At 39.0% G+C, this 18,094-nt stretch overlaps 2 protein-coding genes across 6 annotated transcripts in view; both read right to left on the bottom strand.

Moving 5' to 3' along the window:
* Positions 1–391: 391 nt before the first annotated feature.
* LOC131432027 (malate dehydrogenase, cytoplasmic) lies at positions 392–2,493 on the bottom strand. The gene is made up of 3 exons (XM_058598066.1): positions 2,336–2,493; positions 1,327–1,689; positions 392–1,269 (listed from the first exon to the last, which is right to left on the bottom strand). The coding sequence occupies exons 1-3, from the start codon at positions 2,336–2,338 to the stop codon at positions 634–636; spliced, it is 1,002 nt and encodes a 333-aa protein (XP_058454049.1). The 5' UTR covers positions 2,339–2,493; the 3' UTR covers positions 392–633.
* Positions 2,494–11,047: 8,554 nt separating this feature from the next.
* The window catches only part of LOC131432025 (E3 ubiquitin-protein ligase Ufd4), a 44,644-nt gene continuing 37,597 nt past the window's right edge, over positions 11,048–18,094 (bottom strand). For 4 of the 5 annotated variants that reach the window (XM_058598061.1, XM_058598063.1, XM_058598064.1 and 1 more), the window contains 3 exons: positions 13,406–17,827; positions 12,271–13,328; positions 11,048–12,194 (listed from right to left, as the gene is read on the bottom strand). In XM_058598061.1, coding sequence (XP_058454044.1) covers positions 11,912–12,194; positions 12,271–13,328; positions 13,406–17,827 — 5,763 coding nt within the window. In that variant the 3' untranslated portion in view covers positions 11,048–11,911. The remainder of the gene's footprint in view (positions 12,195–12,270; positions 13,329–13,405; positions 17,828–18,094) is intronic. The other variant, XM_058598062.1, reaches the window with a different exon arrangement.

Below are 18,094 nucleotides of genomic sequence, written 5' to 3'. Positions count from 1 at the left end.
TGGGTTACTTATAAAAAGCGTTTCGAGTTTCACTCTCGTTAAATAGTTAAAAAAAACTATTGATTCAAAAGTTCAGCATATTTTTCATAGCAGATTCAATTTAAAAGATCATCATAAAATTAAAACTAAATGAAACGTAATGGGCGTCACCAATTAAAATTTGAATTAGTGTCTGTTCTTCCGCACTTCTTAAACAATGTTGGCACTTCCAAATTGAGTCCTTCAACGATGTGGTCTGATATAACGACAAACGTCTAACTGTAACGAGTTGTTTTTTACAGGGAACATTTATAGTCCGACTAAAGATAATTAAAACTACATGTTTTTGTTTAATAATAGCTCAATCTTTTTCTATAACATGTTTTTTTGCAATATTTGAGTAAACAAAACATTTTGTGAGTTCCATTATATATTCTTTAGTGAATGAATAGTATTTTATAGGCTCTTCACTAGGTGAAATATAACTAAAATTTTGCCTTTGAGTAATGCTATTATACTTTCAGTACATTCGGAAACAAGTTTATGGATCAACGTAAAACAGAACATTTGAAGAAATGAAATTAAAAAGTGCAGCAAACTGGTCTCTTTGATTATCAAAATTTCTACAAGTGTTTCGTTTTACAGTTTAGTTAGTCAATCTGAGGCACAAACGGCCATTGCTTCCTCCTTTTCTTCCAGCAGCTCCTTGGCGGTGAGGTCCAGCTTGCCACGAGCAAAGTTGTCAATGCTCAAGCCCTGTACGATCTTCCACTGGCCGCTCTTAATCTGGACCGGGAACGAGAATACAATGTCCTTGGGAATACCGTAGCTTCCGTCGGACACAACACCCATCGAAACGTATTCACCATCCTTTGTACCGGCGAACCAATCACGCATGTGATCGCTGGCTGCCTTGGCTGCAGACATGGCCGATGACATTTTTCGGGCATTGATAACCGCTGCTCCACGTTTCTGTACGGTCTCCACAAACTCCGCATTCAAGTAATCATCATTAGCGATGGCTTCGACAACGCTTTTCACACCACCAGTCAGCTCAACGGTACCATTCTTGGCATCGGGAAACTGCGTAGAGGAATGGTTGCCCCAAATGATGATATTTTTTACTTTGGAAATACCAACTCCCAAACGAGCGGCGATCTGTGACTGTGCCCGATTCTGATCCAACCGAGTCATGGCGGTGAAATTTTCCTTAGGGATCGACGGTGCATAATGAGAGCAAACCAGTGCATTGGTGTTAGCTGGATTACCAACAACCAGTACTTTGACATCCTGAAATAATGAATAGTTTAAAATCGGATGCACACATTTTTTTTTTGTCTTTTTTACCTTTTTTGCATTGTTGTTGAGTGCTTCACCCTGAACCTTGAAGATCTTCACGTTAGCCGACAACAGATCCTTGCGTTCCATGCCCTGTTTACGAGGCATGGCTCCAACCAGGAACGCGGCAGAAACATCTTTAAATCCAACAGCAGGATCGGCAGTTGGGATCACGCCGGCCAGCAGTGGTAGTGCACAATCGGCTAATTCCATAACGACACCCTCGAGCACACCCATCATAGGCGGAATGTCCAGTAAATGCAGTATCAGCTTTTGGTTTGGCCCGAAAACATCTCCCTTGGCAATCATATACAGCAGCGAGTAGGCGATTTGGCCGGCAGCACCAGTCACTACTACACGAATTGGTTCAGACTTCGCGCATAATTCCGTCAAACAATCAGATTTGTAGGTGAGAAGAATCGCGGAACATGGAAAAAGTGAAAACAAGATACGAAAATAAACCAACTTTTTTCGCACAGACTGATTATATTTTAGACATCAGTAAATTGATAGGAAACATCTATGAGCGCACAAACACACACACACACGCACAAGTACGATTCATCAAAGAGAACGGTGGATGCGGATGGAGTGCGAAGGAACACTGAGAGGGCAACAAAGGTCACCAGAAAGTGATGTTACATAAAACTTATTATTTCCTATATTTTGGTTGGATGGATTTCCTAATCTTTGGGTGATAGGCAACTCGGAAAGAGTAATTGTAATTCTTATCAGTATAAATATCTCAATGAAGTTGGAATAATGGCGGATCATAACTGCGGTGGAAAATTTTTGGAAAAATAAATGTGCCGGTGCTGGAAGAAGTAATCAAGAAATGATGGCATTGTTTTCGAGAAACCAATCCGGAAAGCTTGTTATAAGAACTATGTCAAAGCGATTGACCGGTGCTAGCCTTCGCTATTATCTTTTGATAGCGCTCTTTTGCATATGTGCATAGTTTTCCATTCATTTTTTTTTTTGTTCGCATATTCTCGACACATTGTTTAATGTCACTTACCATGTTTATACAACTTCAGAGTAATAACTTGGAAAATTGAGAATGAAATAATAAAGTTTCACTTTATAAATAAAAAAAATGCCACAAATCGGAAACTCGGAGAAAACACGTCCAACAGTTCGTGGAGCAAAATTATGACTGAACTCTGCCAGTGTGTGTGTCAACTTTTTGTTCTTGAAAGCGACGACGAAACTCCAGACCGGCATAAAGCTCATAATTCGAGCTTTGAGGGATGTTACACAAGTAGACAAACATTTGACAGCAGTCATAAAAACTTCATGATCGATTTTTTTAACCAATTTTTTTACGTTTTTTAGATAGCATTTTCCAAATCTTGAAGTTATACCTAGAAATTGTTATCACTGCTAATATATGAGGAGCTCGTACATAGCAACATGAAGCCATGCATAGACGTAAAAGTTTATTCTAACGAGCTAAACTTTTTAACAACTATTTTCGTTTTTTCGACTTATTAGACGGTTTCACGTAATTTATTTGAAATAAATTTAAAATAAACTCGTATTTCATATGCAGAAATATAAATAATATTTCATATGCAGGAAAATAAATGTGGCACATTGGCAATTCTGGTAACAATACATACACTCAGAAAAATATTACAGTAACCGCAATCTGTTCCTCATGGTCATTTCAACTATGTACTCAAATAATAGTAACGACCATGATATCAGATTATTCACCATCTGTATTGTAATAAGCAGTAAGCACTAGGACAAAAATTGTACTACTTGACTATACTATTTGTCTTTATGACTTTTCTGGCGTGGTAATTCTGACAATCATTAAAATAAGAACGAAAAAGTCCCAATGACAATTACAAGTAAGGTGCAATTGAACTTTCGGTCACCATAATGTTGAGAAGTGATATAGTTATGACTACCATATGATTAAGTTCTTCTTCAGAATATAATAATGTTACCATGAATAAACATATAGTTGGGTAGAGATTGTCAAGTTTGAAAGCACTATACATATTGTTCATATCAACATAATTTATATGTTTTTCGACCGACTATGTATTCTCTTAGTGCGACCATACAAATTGTCAATCAATGCGTCTGCTTTTTTAGTGTCACATCTCAGCTTCATTACAGTGGCAGATTTCATATTCCAACGATGAAATTGCGATATCTTGAATTAGTGTTTAATTTTGTAATAGTGCGAGTTGTACTTCAGTATTGGTATTGCAGGTGAGTAATTTTCATAAGAAATAATGATAAAGGAAAAAATGTTACAAATTGTTTCAAAACACGGAGAGCTCGATTCGGAGCATCGTAAGCACTCGACACATGAATATCTCTAGCGGATATGGAAGGTTTTTCGGAAATAATATCCGAAAAATTTTCTGAGTTTTCCGTTAAGCTTCTGTGTAAATACTTTTATTAGAAATTTTTATATAACGTTTTTTCTACACCTTTATAGGAACAGTATTATTCCCCAAGAAATTTGTGGTAAAAAACACGAACGATTTCATAACAGAAACATTAAAATGTTAAAGAGAGCAACGAGTTGATAATTTTGAATACCTACAAGCGTTAAAAAACAAGCTTCAACTATGAATATTTTTTTTAATTTTATAGGTAATGTTTATATATAATGTTAAATCAGTGAAAAATGTATTGAAAAAATAAAGCAGATTTTTATGTATTCTTGTTATTTTTGCATCGAAATTTCAATTAATATAACTTTTGAACATTTTTGCATGTTCGAATAATCTTCACCATTGTCAAATTAACCAGATTTCCGTGTCTCGAAAGAACCAGAGGTGAAATGTCAAAAATACCATGGCACTAGTTAAAACAATAAGTACAATGTAAAAATAAGATGCTTTCACATTCGAATTGTAGTAGTTATTCATACCATATACAGTTGACATATTGTTAACATCATCTGATTTTATTGTGTGCTGAAAACCACTATACTCGTATGGTTAAACTAACCTCCCATATGGTAGCTGTTACCATTTCATTTTTCTGAGTGTAAGATAACTCTGCAACATAAGCATGTAGCGTGATTATGCATCGACAATCAAACGAGATCGTGAAAGGCAACAACATTAGCAAAAGCTCGTTGAAGTTAGGCAGTCTAGGGAAGTATTCAAACTTACTTCCAATGCGGTGACGGTTATTTTAATGTGCTTGTTCGTTGGAATTTTAATGTAGAGTTGTCGGTAGGTTCGCGTTGGGATTCAATCTCAACAAAATTTAGGTTAAGTTTTCATGGCCTACGCTGACGAGAGAGAGCTCTGTGGTTTCGAGCGCTGCACTGTTTTCTTTCATGCCGCGAATCGGTGGAATGAAAGCTGGGTGGTTTCTCTGGGCAGGTCCTTTTAAGTTCGACTCAAACGGTCCGTCAAAGCCAATCTCAGTTACCGTCAATATTAGTTGTGTGCCTCTGCGGGCCGCTGGGAAACAAACTCGAGTTGTTCGGTTGAACATAAAACTGAATTTTTATTTAACGTGAAAAGTAAACTTATGTCGTTTTCGTTTTTAAATTGCACTACACTGGTGTAGCGAAAGCTGCACTGAAACCGTTCGTTTTTATCAATTGCACTACACCAGTGCTACACTTTTTCTGCACCGATACCACTGGTGTAGCACTCGTCAAAAGTTTGGTGTAGCTCTGTGCAATGGAATCGTTTATTGTAGTCAATGGTTACTGTTTATGTTTTCGTCATTTTTGTTCGTTTATTCATGCCTCAGTGTAGCACTGCACCGGTGTAGTGCAAATTAAAAACGAAAACGCCATTAGAGAAAGTGTATAATTTCAAAAATGAAATTGATTGATTGCTTTGATCTCTATTGAACATAGTCATATTTTTCATAGTCATTTTTTCAATATTTTAAAGTAGTGACTCAATTTGTCTGCTTCATATTTAGAAATAAGATGGCAAAACTAGGGTAACAGAGGTTATTTGGCCTACTTAGGATTAATTTCACTTTGGCCCACTTTGTAAAAATATCCACCAAATGTTGTAATATCTTTGAAAAACCCTTCATCAATAGGTAATTTAATATGATTAGCTTCAAATTTATGCAACATTGGTTTCTTAACATCGGTTAAATCCATAAAATTTGTTAGATGGGCCAAAATATATGAAGTAGCTAAAATACCTCTGCTACCCTATTATTAATTGTAGTTTTGTTCATTGGAAAATAATGGAACATAAAATTAATGTGAGATTGTTTGTTTTTGTTTTTATTGAGTTATCTGAAAAGAATATATGAAACAAGTATGTAAATCGAATACGCCAATAATTACTCCTTGTGCAAGAAATTTTAAATTGATTTTTTTTATCTGGTATTTGTTGCACACGGTAATCAACAATCCTAGGGAATACTTGTATTGAGTTTATTACCAGAGAAAGAGAAACGGAAAGCATAGGTTTATGAAAGCTGTATAAGACGTAGACCGGAATAAACCCATCATTCAGAAAACAACAGTCGTAACTAACGGTACTGCGGAAGAAAAACTAAATTAATATGGTTGATTTTGGGTCATGGAAATTGTTTTCAAGCAAGCTGAATTTGATAAGTTGTAACTTTTTCCAGAAAACTGATTTTGTCTCACTAACTTGGCAAATCTGTCGCCTGTTTCAGGCTCTCCACCAAACAGACAGAAATATTCAGGAATAAAGAACCATTTTATATGAGATAACAAAACTTTTGGCAGATCCGCCGTGCGACAATTTTGATTTACATAATACTCTATACGCTTGTAGCATGAACCGTACAACAGTTCTTGCACGATAGAACAAATGTTACACTGATAGTCAGGGTTACCATATTCACAGATTTTTTATTTTTGCTACATAGATCCTTTGTCATAGATCACAGATTTTTTCACATTTTAGAAAAACTTATCAATTTCCAAAGATTTTTATAATTATTCCGAAAAACTAACGAACTTTTTAGTTATTCCACCAAGGTTTTCACAGATTGTGATGTAATTCATGCGTCTTAGATGATGAAAGGATTTTTTTATTTTGAAACACAGATATGGCAGCTCTGCTGATAGTCCGACGCATGTGTTGGGGACTGGGCACCAGTGCTGTCAACTGTTTTTTCGAAAAATCTGTATTTGGCGAAAAAATTTATCTGTACAATATGTTTCTCGAAAAATCAAACATCGATAGTGCGGAAACTGATTTTGCGACAAAAAAAGGTCACTCGACCTGGTTTACCCCTATGGAATCCAACACAAAAACTGAAAATCTGTATTTATCTGTACGAAAATTGAAAAATCGGTATTTTGAGAGAGCATATCTGTATTCCTGTATCGAGTCCAAAAATCGGTATAAATACCGAGAAATCGGTATAGTTGGCAGCGCTGCTGGGCACAAGCTGATGAAGAAGTATTGCCAAAATTATTGATAGCGTAATTGAAACCTTTCCGTTTTGACGAAAATTTTGTCAAAAGATCTAAAATTGTCGTCATTCTGTCAATACTGGCATGATCGAAAAATAACGGCACTTTTTCAATTTCCCAAGCTGTATTTGGCCGACTGGCAATTTATTCGGCTAGGTATGTGTTGCTGAACAGCTTAAAAAGAATTGTAACAATCTCAATGTGATTATTAATTGATGTGAAAATAATTTGACGTTCAGAACTTCAAATGCTAATTTTCTGTGTTCAAGAAGTATTACAGATAAATCACACGTTATTACATCGAAACAACGTATTGAGTAGATTACATCAGCTTGGCTGAGTGTTTATACGATTCTGATAGGAAATTATGCATCTTTTCGTGTAATAATACAACCTTTAGAACGACACCAGCACATTTGTGATCTTACATCAAAATTGCTGCACATCACTACTCACTACTGATGTGCAGCGATTATGATAAAATATCACAACAATCTTGTTGTTCTAAAGGTTGTAATATTACATGAAAATATACATATTTCATATCAGAATCATATACAGTATTCAGTTAGGGAGATTTTTTTTTTTTTTTTTATTCAATAATATAATTATTTTTAAGGCACACTGCTTTAGCTCTAAGGTGCCAAGGACTTTTTCTAATTTTATTAACGACTAACTTAAAACTAGGATAGTATGATTGGATAATGTTGTATTGGGGTCGCAGTGGTCGACTTTGGCAGATCCAACCTTCAGCTGGCGATCGGCACCGGCCGGTGGGTGGAATATATCATGAGTCTTCCAGATGACGTTGGCCTCAGTTAGGGAGATGTAATGTACTCAATACGTTGTTTCGATGTACACCCAAACCTCCACTTACGAACCCTATATTAATACATATATACAAGGACAACAGATCCCGTAGTCTTCCGTATAAAAATACCAACTCCTGTAGATATCCGTAGAAATATTCCAGTTTCCGTAGATCATATCTACGAATCCGTATATCCATAGAAAATCTCTGAATACGTAGATCTATGAATACTTCCGTAGATCTGATATCGTTGGAGTGGTAAAACTTAGTGCTTAGAGCGACGACAGCTGTTCGTTTGGAACGACAGCTTTGTTCCAAACATGCAAACGACCTATCATCTACAATGTAAAGCTATCGAAACTGCCAACATCTCGAATTAAAAATTTTGAATTGTTGCCATCATTACAGATGAGAAGTCGTTACGCTGGTTATGGGCACTCTACCCGTAATTAAATAAATCATTGATTTTACAGCATAAACAATTGATTCACAATTAGATATATGGGTTACAATACATTTTGTCGTGAATACGACTTACTTTACTATGGGGCGCCTTTTCAAAATTTACCCTGTACAAGAATGGGCAGAACTTTATCGCGAATATCTCTTGATGTACTTAACCCAACAACATAATTTTTTCTACAAGCTATCGGAAATATGATCAAGAATTTTGTATTAAATTTTCGACAGCGTGAGATAAGCATAAATAACTGAAAAACAATGTTTTTTGAAACTTTTGGAAATAATAAGGAAAATTCATCACACTTGCTTGCTTTTTCGCTCCCGGACGACGGTTTTGAGGTAGTATGGCACATATCAATTCTATTTATCTACTGGACGAGTATAAAAGGTAAATTTTGGTTGAAAATCGTTCATTTCTTCTAGTGGTTCAGACGGAACTGGATGTCGAGGTGAGGTTCTCCCACCATCAGTAAGAACCAAGTATATAGAGTGAAACGCTCAAGTCGTGTTCTCATTCAGACTTCGGTCGTCAATAGGAGTCAGTTTTTTTCGTATTCACGTCATCCAGTTATGTCTTTGACATTACGCACCCGTCCTTTTATTGTATCTTGACATTTTTTTCATTTCTAATGATTCAATGTATTTTTTCTACGATTCACAATTGAATTTATTGTACACGTGGTGTTTCAAACAATATATGTTTAGAGATGATACTTTCAGAAAGAGCTGTCAAATCGGTAGGAAAATTTCTAATTACTCCACCTTTTCAACGATTTCTTATGAAAACGGGCAAATTCATTTGAAAAATCATAGTAGAAGTTGAAGAAAAAGTTTTCACTCTGAGGCGGTAATGTTGATCTTAGTTCATTGTGCGAAATCTACCGTTTATTCAGAATAGAGCATTAAACTTGGTTTGATACCATTCTTAAAATGTCTGGAAATAACAAATAAAGTATCCGATATAAATAGTACTCGATCGCTATACATTCTAGTACTCGAGAAATCGACGTTACACTGGTTTCTCTTTAAAAAATGTTGATCCGAAAAAACCTAACCTCACACAATTTCACACATTTCTGAAGATTTTCCATGTTTAATCGTAGTTTACACTAAAAAAAAGTAACAGTAATCACTTTGAAATCGATTTTCTACTACTCCGAGTGTACTTTTATTGCTGATATCTATTTGTACTATTGAATAAACGATAAAAAATGTTGCAAATCACTACTGCCGATATGAAAATTTCCGAAAGAATCCTCCTTTTCTTGGCTCCATTTTTCATTGGCAGGTGTCGCTACCGGAAAATCAGTTTTGCGACAATGTGCCAATTTCATGCAAAAACCATGTTCACAATTAATTGAATGGTGTATAACAAAACATTAAAATATTTTTCAATGATCAAAGTAAAATTGTGGAAGGTTTTGTAACATTTTCACAAAAATATGTGCAAAAATCTGTATATTACATCTGTTCTAAAATATATACTACATTTGCTCTGGGAACTTATGAACAAGGATTCAAATCTGGATTGAGCAACAAAAAGGACTTCGTACGAAAATAGGCATATATCAGTATGAATTATGAATAATCGATATTTTAAATCATAAGGGCGAATTTTATGAAAGTAAACAGATAGACAAATGCTTAAAAATCCTGCAATTTTGACATGAAATTCTGATTCTAGTACAAATAATTGTATAGGGTGAAACTGTCATTCCATTTGTTTTCGGAAGTTTCGCCCAGAGATGCCAGGTATATCTTGACTAGCGAAAATCATAAGGCAAATCTTATGATACATAAAAAATCACCATTTCATAAGATTAATATGAAAAATATACCTCCGCAATATACATCTCATCTATCACTAGTATAGTTTTCATACGAACAACTTATGATTTCCACAGTGTATGAGAGAAGTTGTGTTTGTCATAGAAATTTCGCACAATGTGAGATGTAGATTTGTCTGCAAAACTGCAGATTTCTTTTGAAGATCGAATTTTTCGCAGACTTGTCAAAATTTTTAGACTTGTTCTTTTCGCGATGTTCTTTTTTTGCTCGCTAAACCGGTTTTGTGAAATAACAACCCGCAGACATTTTTTTCGGACTCACCAGCTTTTGCAATCCTGTCTGAAGATATTTGAAATTTTTACTTGGCTCATCTGGATTCGCCCTCCGTGCTCCATGCCAACAAACAGGGCGATACTACGATTGCTAGAAAGGAAGGGCAAAAGTGTTAATAAATGTGTGTTGTAAATAAATGTGTTTTCACTACTGAAAATAATAAATGAGACGATAAAATTAGATGCAGATTTGTCTTAAGGACTTCTATGAAATGCAAAAAATATTTTAAATCCTTCAAATGTATCACCTATTTCGGCTTGACGTCCTGTTGGTGATGTGAATTTGAACTCCTTAATGTGGTTTTATTGACGTTAATATATCTTTTTTAAACTTGATTTTTTAAAAACCGTTCGTAATTTTCCTTGCATTGTCCATAGTTTAGCATTTTCGGCCGTTATTACCGTTCTCTCTTCCACTTTTTACATTCACTACACTTGATTTTACCTATTACCAGTATCACGCATAGTAAAGTGATCACTGTGGCGGAGAAAACTAATTTGTTCAACAAAATGTTGGTGGCATGATGTTCATAATGACGTCAAGTTCATACAAGTAATTACTTTTGTCTCTGATGCGACTTCCGTAATAAGGACCTACATTCACTTCATTTGATTTCCACCGTGAAGTGACACCGGTAATAAGGGCCACTATGTCCTAAGAGTGTAGTGGAATGGTTCCGAGGACTGAATATTTGGATACGATTGGTGAGAAATATGGCAATGGATGCAAACTGGAGTATTGGTAAGATCTGATATTGGTAACTGTTTATACAAAACTGAAGAACATAAACTAAATACGCGTCGATTGCCTGCCATTTGCAAGGAATCGAATGTCTTTCTCGAAAGTTTGAATCTATTTGATGCGAAAATTTCATTGTGGCGGGGTTTAGCTGGTTGTTGATTGTTCGGATGAAAATGAAACTCATACTCTGAATATTTGAATGCACATATTTCACGATTCATTGACATATGCTTCTCCTGTTGCAATGCGTTGACATATGGGTCTAACAGACAGCACATTGTTCAAATTTACTGAAGGATGCATAATATAAATGGTAAACTTTCTGCGCTTGGCTACTATATCATCAACGTTGAGTTAACCTTTAGAGACATTATAGCAATCTATCAGCTGTTTTTATTATTATTATTTTCATTGGTGGATAGCGAAAATTTTCCTAAAAATAATGCCTTTTTGTATTTGAAACAAGCATATGTCATTCATTTTTAGTTGAGTTGTAATTGTCGATTGACTTGGTCTACAAATGAAATTTCATCACGTAATGTTTGTTGTTCTAGCTGCGCGCGTGTAAGTAGTAGGATTTTATTTACAATATAAACGGTAGATATAACATAACTTCTTCTCAGAATGTTGTCACGTTTACCTTTCCTCAAATTAATCCTAGTTGGTTGTATTCACAGCAAACTCAGTGTGGGGCTATTAGAGCAGTAATCTAAACTCTGTTCGTTTAATTCTTATTTTCACTTCTTTATTAGCTTACTGTGTACGCTTCTCTAAAAGGAATTGCAATTATTTTTTTTAGCGTTTTAAAACTTAAAACCACAACAAATCGATAACTTTAAGTAATCGTCAACATGTCATTTTTTGTTATATTTATTTTTTAAATTTTGTTTAAAGGTGATGAGTTCTTTATCTAAAAATATTATTCAATTTTCACTAGTAATATTTCTTGTTTCTGAAGTAGCGTCTCAATTCAGCATATCTAGTTTCAAGAGGAAAAGTCATTTCAAGTTTTTATACGATGTTGTAACCCACATTCAATCAGTCACCTGATCTTAGTTCAGATGGAATCCTTTTTCCTTCGTAGCGGTTAGCAGTCGCTCCCTTAGAATTTCCTCATTTGGATAATCGGGTAGTTTCAGATAATGGACGCAGGTGTTGACGGATGGATAGGAACCCTCTCCGGCATCTACCTTTCGGACCACCGTGAGGCGAGGATGTAAATTAGCTAGACCACCTGGTGGCAAACTACTGCAGCCGGTAGTGAACTGCAAAAATGCTTTCCTTTCGCTGGCACTCATGCCCATTAATACGTTGACGAATCGCAAGAAGCCGGGGCTGAAAACAAAATGACAAATGAAAAATATAATGATCATGTCTACGTTCTATGTACATAACAAAATGATGCTCTTACCTTTCCTTAGTATATCCTAGCTTCGGTTCGGTGTAGGTGATAATGTCTTCTCTAGTCCATTCCGGATTTTGTTCTCCGCAGAGCATCTTGCGAATTTCCTCGGGTGTAAACGCGGCAAGCTTACTCAACGGAAACACTTCACAAAAGCCACGATGGAATGCGGCCAGTTGCTTAGAAATGCCCTCCTGGAGGCAGAAGTTTATCGTCAAATTACAATACTCTTCGACGTTGTTTATTGTAACATCAATATTAGAGCCGTTAGGAATCAGATCGGCAGACTGGTAGCCGTAATTTTTCGAACTAGGCAAGTAAGTGAAAGTAAGAGCCAGATCCTCCAGTGCCACGCTTCCGGTTTTGGTGTTGAATTTCAACTCACTGATTTGGAGTAGTTTTTCCTCCGAGCTGAGATCGTCATTTTGCTCAATATTTTGCTTTTGCTGCACCAATTCCTGTAGTTCCTTTAGAAATTCATACCGAATCGGATCGATTTCCTGCAGATTTTCCTGTGATAGAATTCCATCGTACCAACAACCATCGTTGGCTAGTTTGGATTGATATGAATCGACCAAATCGCGATCACTATCTTCTGACATGAGAGATGAAATCATAATATCATCATTTAGGCCAGGTTTGCACGGGACTCCACTGAGTGAATCCGGAGCAATCGATCTGTTGTGACACAGCAATTGCAAGAAACTGTTTGACAACGGAAGATCGACCAGACGATCATCTTGGAGCACCTTAGCTAGGAACACACCCAGGAACCAGAAATAGTTGGACACGAAATCACAAATCTCGGACTCCTGTGGGAGTGGAGCCGGAAACAGACCGGTTGATCGTCTCACGTAGTACCCGATGGGTTTACTGCCTTCACCCAGGTCAATTTCGTTTTCAATTAGTTTTGGTTCGTCGTCACACAGCCACATTCCAAGGTCACTACGCTGTAGTTCGGCAGCAACCAGAGCGTAGAATTCCAATGTTGGTCCAAGACCGGTACCTTCCTCTCCAACAAATTCGACTTCTAGTACTGATTTGCGATTGCAGTGACCTTTCATCACCTGCAGAATAGAATAACAAAAAAAAAAAAGAATTATCAGTTATCCGTATCCCAGGGACAGTAGAATAAAGAACCTACCTGTTGAGCCCATTCCAGTAAATTTTCACCACGCGGTACTTTGACTCGTTCGTGCTTCAGCCTGCCAACACGGAATTCATGCTGTTCCGCGTGTCTTGGACTAAGTCCCGGTGCTCGCTGTCGTTCTAGATTCACATCTCGTTGCGACTGTAACCACACGATACTCCGGGAGGCACCGAACGCGGTACAATTGAAGTATAGCTGGCGTGTCTCGAAGGGAAACAAGAATGGACATCCCTGGTTGAAATCTTCGCACCATTTAGGTAGACTGCCACTGGCTAGCACCAAAGGATCTTGAATTTGCTGTTGCAGCTTATTTGTAATCTTTTTGCTCATGAAGATTTCCGGGTTCAGGTTGTTGCTCTCCACGTCCGGAATGAGATTCTTGTCGTTATTAGATGGAGACGATGCCAGTGTTCGATTAATGGCATTCAGTTGACCGAGAAGTTGTAAAACATCTTCCACGGTACAATGGTTTCCAGAGGTATGCGAGGGTGTTCCCGGGATAGGTGAGCTTGGGGAAAGCGTGGAACCGCCACTTCTCATGGTGAACATCGAAACCACTGGAGTTGTGCGTCCTTCTTCGCCGCTGCTGAAATCTTCGCGGCATGATGTGCTGTTACCGGCCTCTCGGTAAACGATTGTATAAGTCGGTTGCCATATTTTGCGAAATTTATCCTGTTTGGTCATGTTTGTTTGTAGGACCAATTCCTGAACAGCTCGGAAAATAGTCCAGTCGGGTTGAGTAAGCGGAATTTCTACATCCGTAACACCGTTGATGTTTGGCCCACGAAGCAGCAGCGCCAGAGATGGTTGTGGCAGAGGGGTATGGTCGGAATGGCCACTGGAATGACTGCTTTCGGTCGAGGAACCCGGAGCCGGTATCTCCAAATCACTGGTTTGGTTGACATTTGTTCTACCAGGACGGGGATCGAAAGCCGGAATCAGTGCGGAAAACTGTCGTTTCAACACAAACTCATCATCCCATGATTTCCGTTTCCCGGCTGCCGCCAAACGATTCTCCAGCGTTTCTTCATCCATGAAGGAAAGCAGATTTCGCGAAACCATGACTTGCAACAATGTGTTTCCCACTTCCTCGTACTCATCCTCATTTTCGTCATCATCGTTTTCGTCTTCCATATCTTCATCGTCTTCCAGATCCCCGAGTAAGGTCGGAGCACGACACTGTTCGAGGAAATCCTCCAGAGAAACTTGTTCGCTATCACTGCTGGTCGATGTCAGGCTCATCGTTAAAGCCGGATTCAAAACGGCTTGTCCTGTTCCAGCTTGTACCCCAGTTGAGCCTGTTCCGCTGTTGGAATTGTTGTTACTAATCGTAGCTGTATTTCCACTACCAACCGAAATATTATTAGCATTATTGGATGAACTTGACAAACTCGGATAACTTTGTGCAGTACTGAGTAGTCCACTGTGGAAGTTGCTAGATAAGGCTAATTTCACCAGACTAGTGACCGAGTTGGGCCCTCTAGGGAAAAATCCCGTACTGGCTTGAATGTTCGACACGACACTGCTCAACTGGTTGTTCGGTTGGGTTTGATTCGCACCGCTGCTTCCCGGCGTACCGGATACAGTTTGTTGATTATTGAGATGGTTATTAGGAGAACCTGAGCTTCCGGACGTTCGTCTCCGGGCGATAGCAGCGAATGTTTCCAGCAAGCCAGGAGGAGTCTGTGATTCCTGCTGGGCGTTGTTATCGTTGCTTGTCAAGTTTGGAACGCTGACACTCATCGGATTTACGACACCAACCGATGGCGAGTCGAGGTTCGGAGTTGTTTCCTTTGAGGTACCAGCCTCCGAATCGACCACAATGATATTGTTCCGTAGATTGTTGGCAACATCGCGGTCGTCCGATTCCAGCTGTTTTACTTCGTTCAGAACTTTTTTGGTAACTCCTCCCCCGGTTACGGAGTTGTTATTGATGGTATTGTTGAACTTCACATCGCCGGTCGTCTTATCAATCGGAAGCGTACTGGTACTGCTGGTGCTTGTGCTTGCCACAAATATGGTTCCACTGGGAACGATGTTAGCCTGAGGCTGTGGTGTCGGTAGGGCTATTTTGACCGAGGAAAGCAAATTCGACTGAGTCAACAGTTCCGAAGAGAGTAAATTGTTTGTGTTGTTTCGAAGCATATCGACACCCTCTCGCATCTTATCCAGAACGTCTAATTTTGTCGGCAGATACGCAGTTTTTCCAGAGCCGCTACTGCCGCTGCCGCTGTTGTTCAGATTGATTTTATTGTTTGTTTCGTTGATATTGTTGGTTTTATTGTTTTCCTCCGATGAAGATGAAGAACTAGCAGTTAGTTGGGTACTGAAGTTACTGACAAATGGCGGCCCATTTCCAGCTCCAATGTTGTTCTTAATATTGTCGGATAGAGTCAAATTTTCCGTAATTGTGGCCAGATCTGAGACTAGCGTCGATGTACTATTATTGATTTGCGATAAATCGGGAATATTTCCTCGTTCGCCGAGTGAATGTACGATAACCGAAACTTCTTGATTGTTCAGATTGTTGTTATTCATACCCGGTGCGGACAGGTCATTACTGCTGTTCCCGGCGCCGGTATTGGCTAAATCCGAACGTGCACAAGACAGAACATTTTCGGCAATAACTTCGACGGCCTGTTTCCAGGCAAGATTGTCCACTGATGTGGCCTGTTCGGTTGACGCTACGGACGATTTGTTCTCCGTTGCATCCGGTAGACTAGGGGTAGAGCTGGATTTACGACTAGTTAGAACATTGAGTGACTTGTCGTATGCCTTTTTGTTGGTCGATGTTGTCGTTGAACTTATCGGGAGTCCACTGCCGGTATTAGTGATATCATACGGCACCACAAGATTGTCGCTGTTCGCTAGCTTCAGGTCATATTTGCCTTCTGCTCCCATCCGGTAAGAATTGCGTAGGCCATGGTCCCACTTGACATCGATCCAACCGTTATGAATTTCGCCGGTAACTGTTCCCTCTCCGGCAGGGCTTCCATCCTGATCATCCCAATGCCAATCAACTCCCCGTACGACTCGAGCCCCCTGCGTTATGTATTTGAGTTGAGCACGAATCTGACGCCGCTCTTTTCTGAGCTTTGCTTCGTTCTCTTTGGCCGCGGCTTTGCCCATATCATCGCACACGGAAACTACTTTGCCGTAGATTTCGAAACCACTCAAACTCAAATAATGCGTTTGACCGGAAGCATTTCTACCGTTCTGATGAATTCGGGCATGACGGAACCCTTGATGTTCTTCCGATGTGCACTCGATAGGCCACGTGCAGGTACTTCCCGGTTCTGCCAAACTTTTATCATCCGTGTGAGTGAGCATTGTTACCCAATTGGTTCCATCCTTGGACATTTGGAACATCCAGTTTCTCAGTGCAGATCGACCGTAACCTCGAGCGTGTCGCAACGTGTACGCAGTTGGGACGACATGCATTCCTAAGTCGATTGCGAACCAAGATTTTTTGTTATCCTTGGTGTGACAATTGACACTCACACTGTCTCGCGACAGAATGTCCTCCAATTTACCATAGGGCAGCTGTTTACCTTCGCTGCTGGTAACAGTGACTAATCCGTACTGAGCAGGATTTACCCATTCCGTCGATTTACCGTTAGTTCCAATGTAGTAGATAATACCGTTCTCATCGAAGTCATGTTGATGCTTGAACTGAATACTTCCGGCCTTCGAATCCTTCAGTTTTTTCAGATACAGGAACGAAGTCCGCTCCATGTCGTACCACTGTTTTGCAACCATCTTCAGTAGGTATTTATTCAACTGTCCAACGGTGGCCAGTGGTTCCATTTTCAGGTTTCTACCGGTTCTGTCAAAAAGGGTTTGTTCGCAAGCAGCTCGTTCCAAACGGAAGCTGAGTCTTTTTGTCAGAATTTGCAAACCGTAACTTCCACCCGGTGAGTCATACATATGAACCGGAAGCTTCTCGATACTCTCCAGAACAGATACTAGTTTCTGAACCAGAATGCTTGCCGTATTTTTGCCGTTCTTCGAGTCTCCGTACATGCACTTTTTAAAGATGGATATTCGTTGTTTCTGGTACTTGTTAGCCCGACTACGATTCATCCCTAGTTCCCAGTAGTTCTTCGAGAGAACTGCCACCAACGCTTGAACCAAACCGGAGCTGTGCATTTCATAAGCACTTATTACGCCATCCTCGTTGAGCAATTGCACCAGATCGTTCAAAGCGTTGTACAACTTCTCCTGCCAGGTGCTACTTCCTGGTTGTTGCTGCTGTTGAGCTCGAACTTGTAATGTGGTTGGTCGCGGAGCGCACTGTTCCTCTAGGCCGTGTTCGATTTGCCGAACGATCGAGCACAGTTTCGCGACCGCACCACGAGGGACTGCTTGAGCTGCTTTGAAGTAACGGTTGTACAAATCGCGGGCAATATTTTTCACCTGTTGCAAAAGATAAAAAAAAGACAAACAATTATTATCAAGGATGGCTTTTATCGTATCAAAGAATGCTCACTGGCAACTCTTCACACGATTGAATCAGTACCATCAAAGAGAGACGGATATCATCGCAACAACAAAAACCCGGCATGGCTAATTTAACATAGAATTTTCGAGTACCGACACAAGTGCGAGAGCGAATTTTTCTCGATGACATTTCAGAGAATCAAAGGTTAGCACGCTGCTGTGAGGATCCTCTCTGAAGCAACA

Source organism: Malaya genurostris, chromosome 2 (genome assembly GCF_030247185.1).
Source record: "Malaya genurostris strain Urasoe2022 chromosome 2, Malgen_1.1, whole genome shotgun sequence".
Lineage (NCBI taxonomy): Eukaryota > Metazoa > Arthropoda > Insecta > Diptera > Culicidae > Malaya > Malaya genurostris.
Note: the sequence above shows the minus strand (reverse complement) of the source record. Positions and strands in the feature narration are given on the sequence as shown.

Excerpts from the sequence above, each read along its gene's own strand:
- LOC131432027 (XM_058598066.1), bottom strand. Across the intron at positions 1,270-1,326 it reads TCAACAACAATGCAAAAAAG|GATGTCAAAGTACTGGTTGT; the intron begins GTAAAAAAGACA and ends TCATTATTTCAG.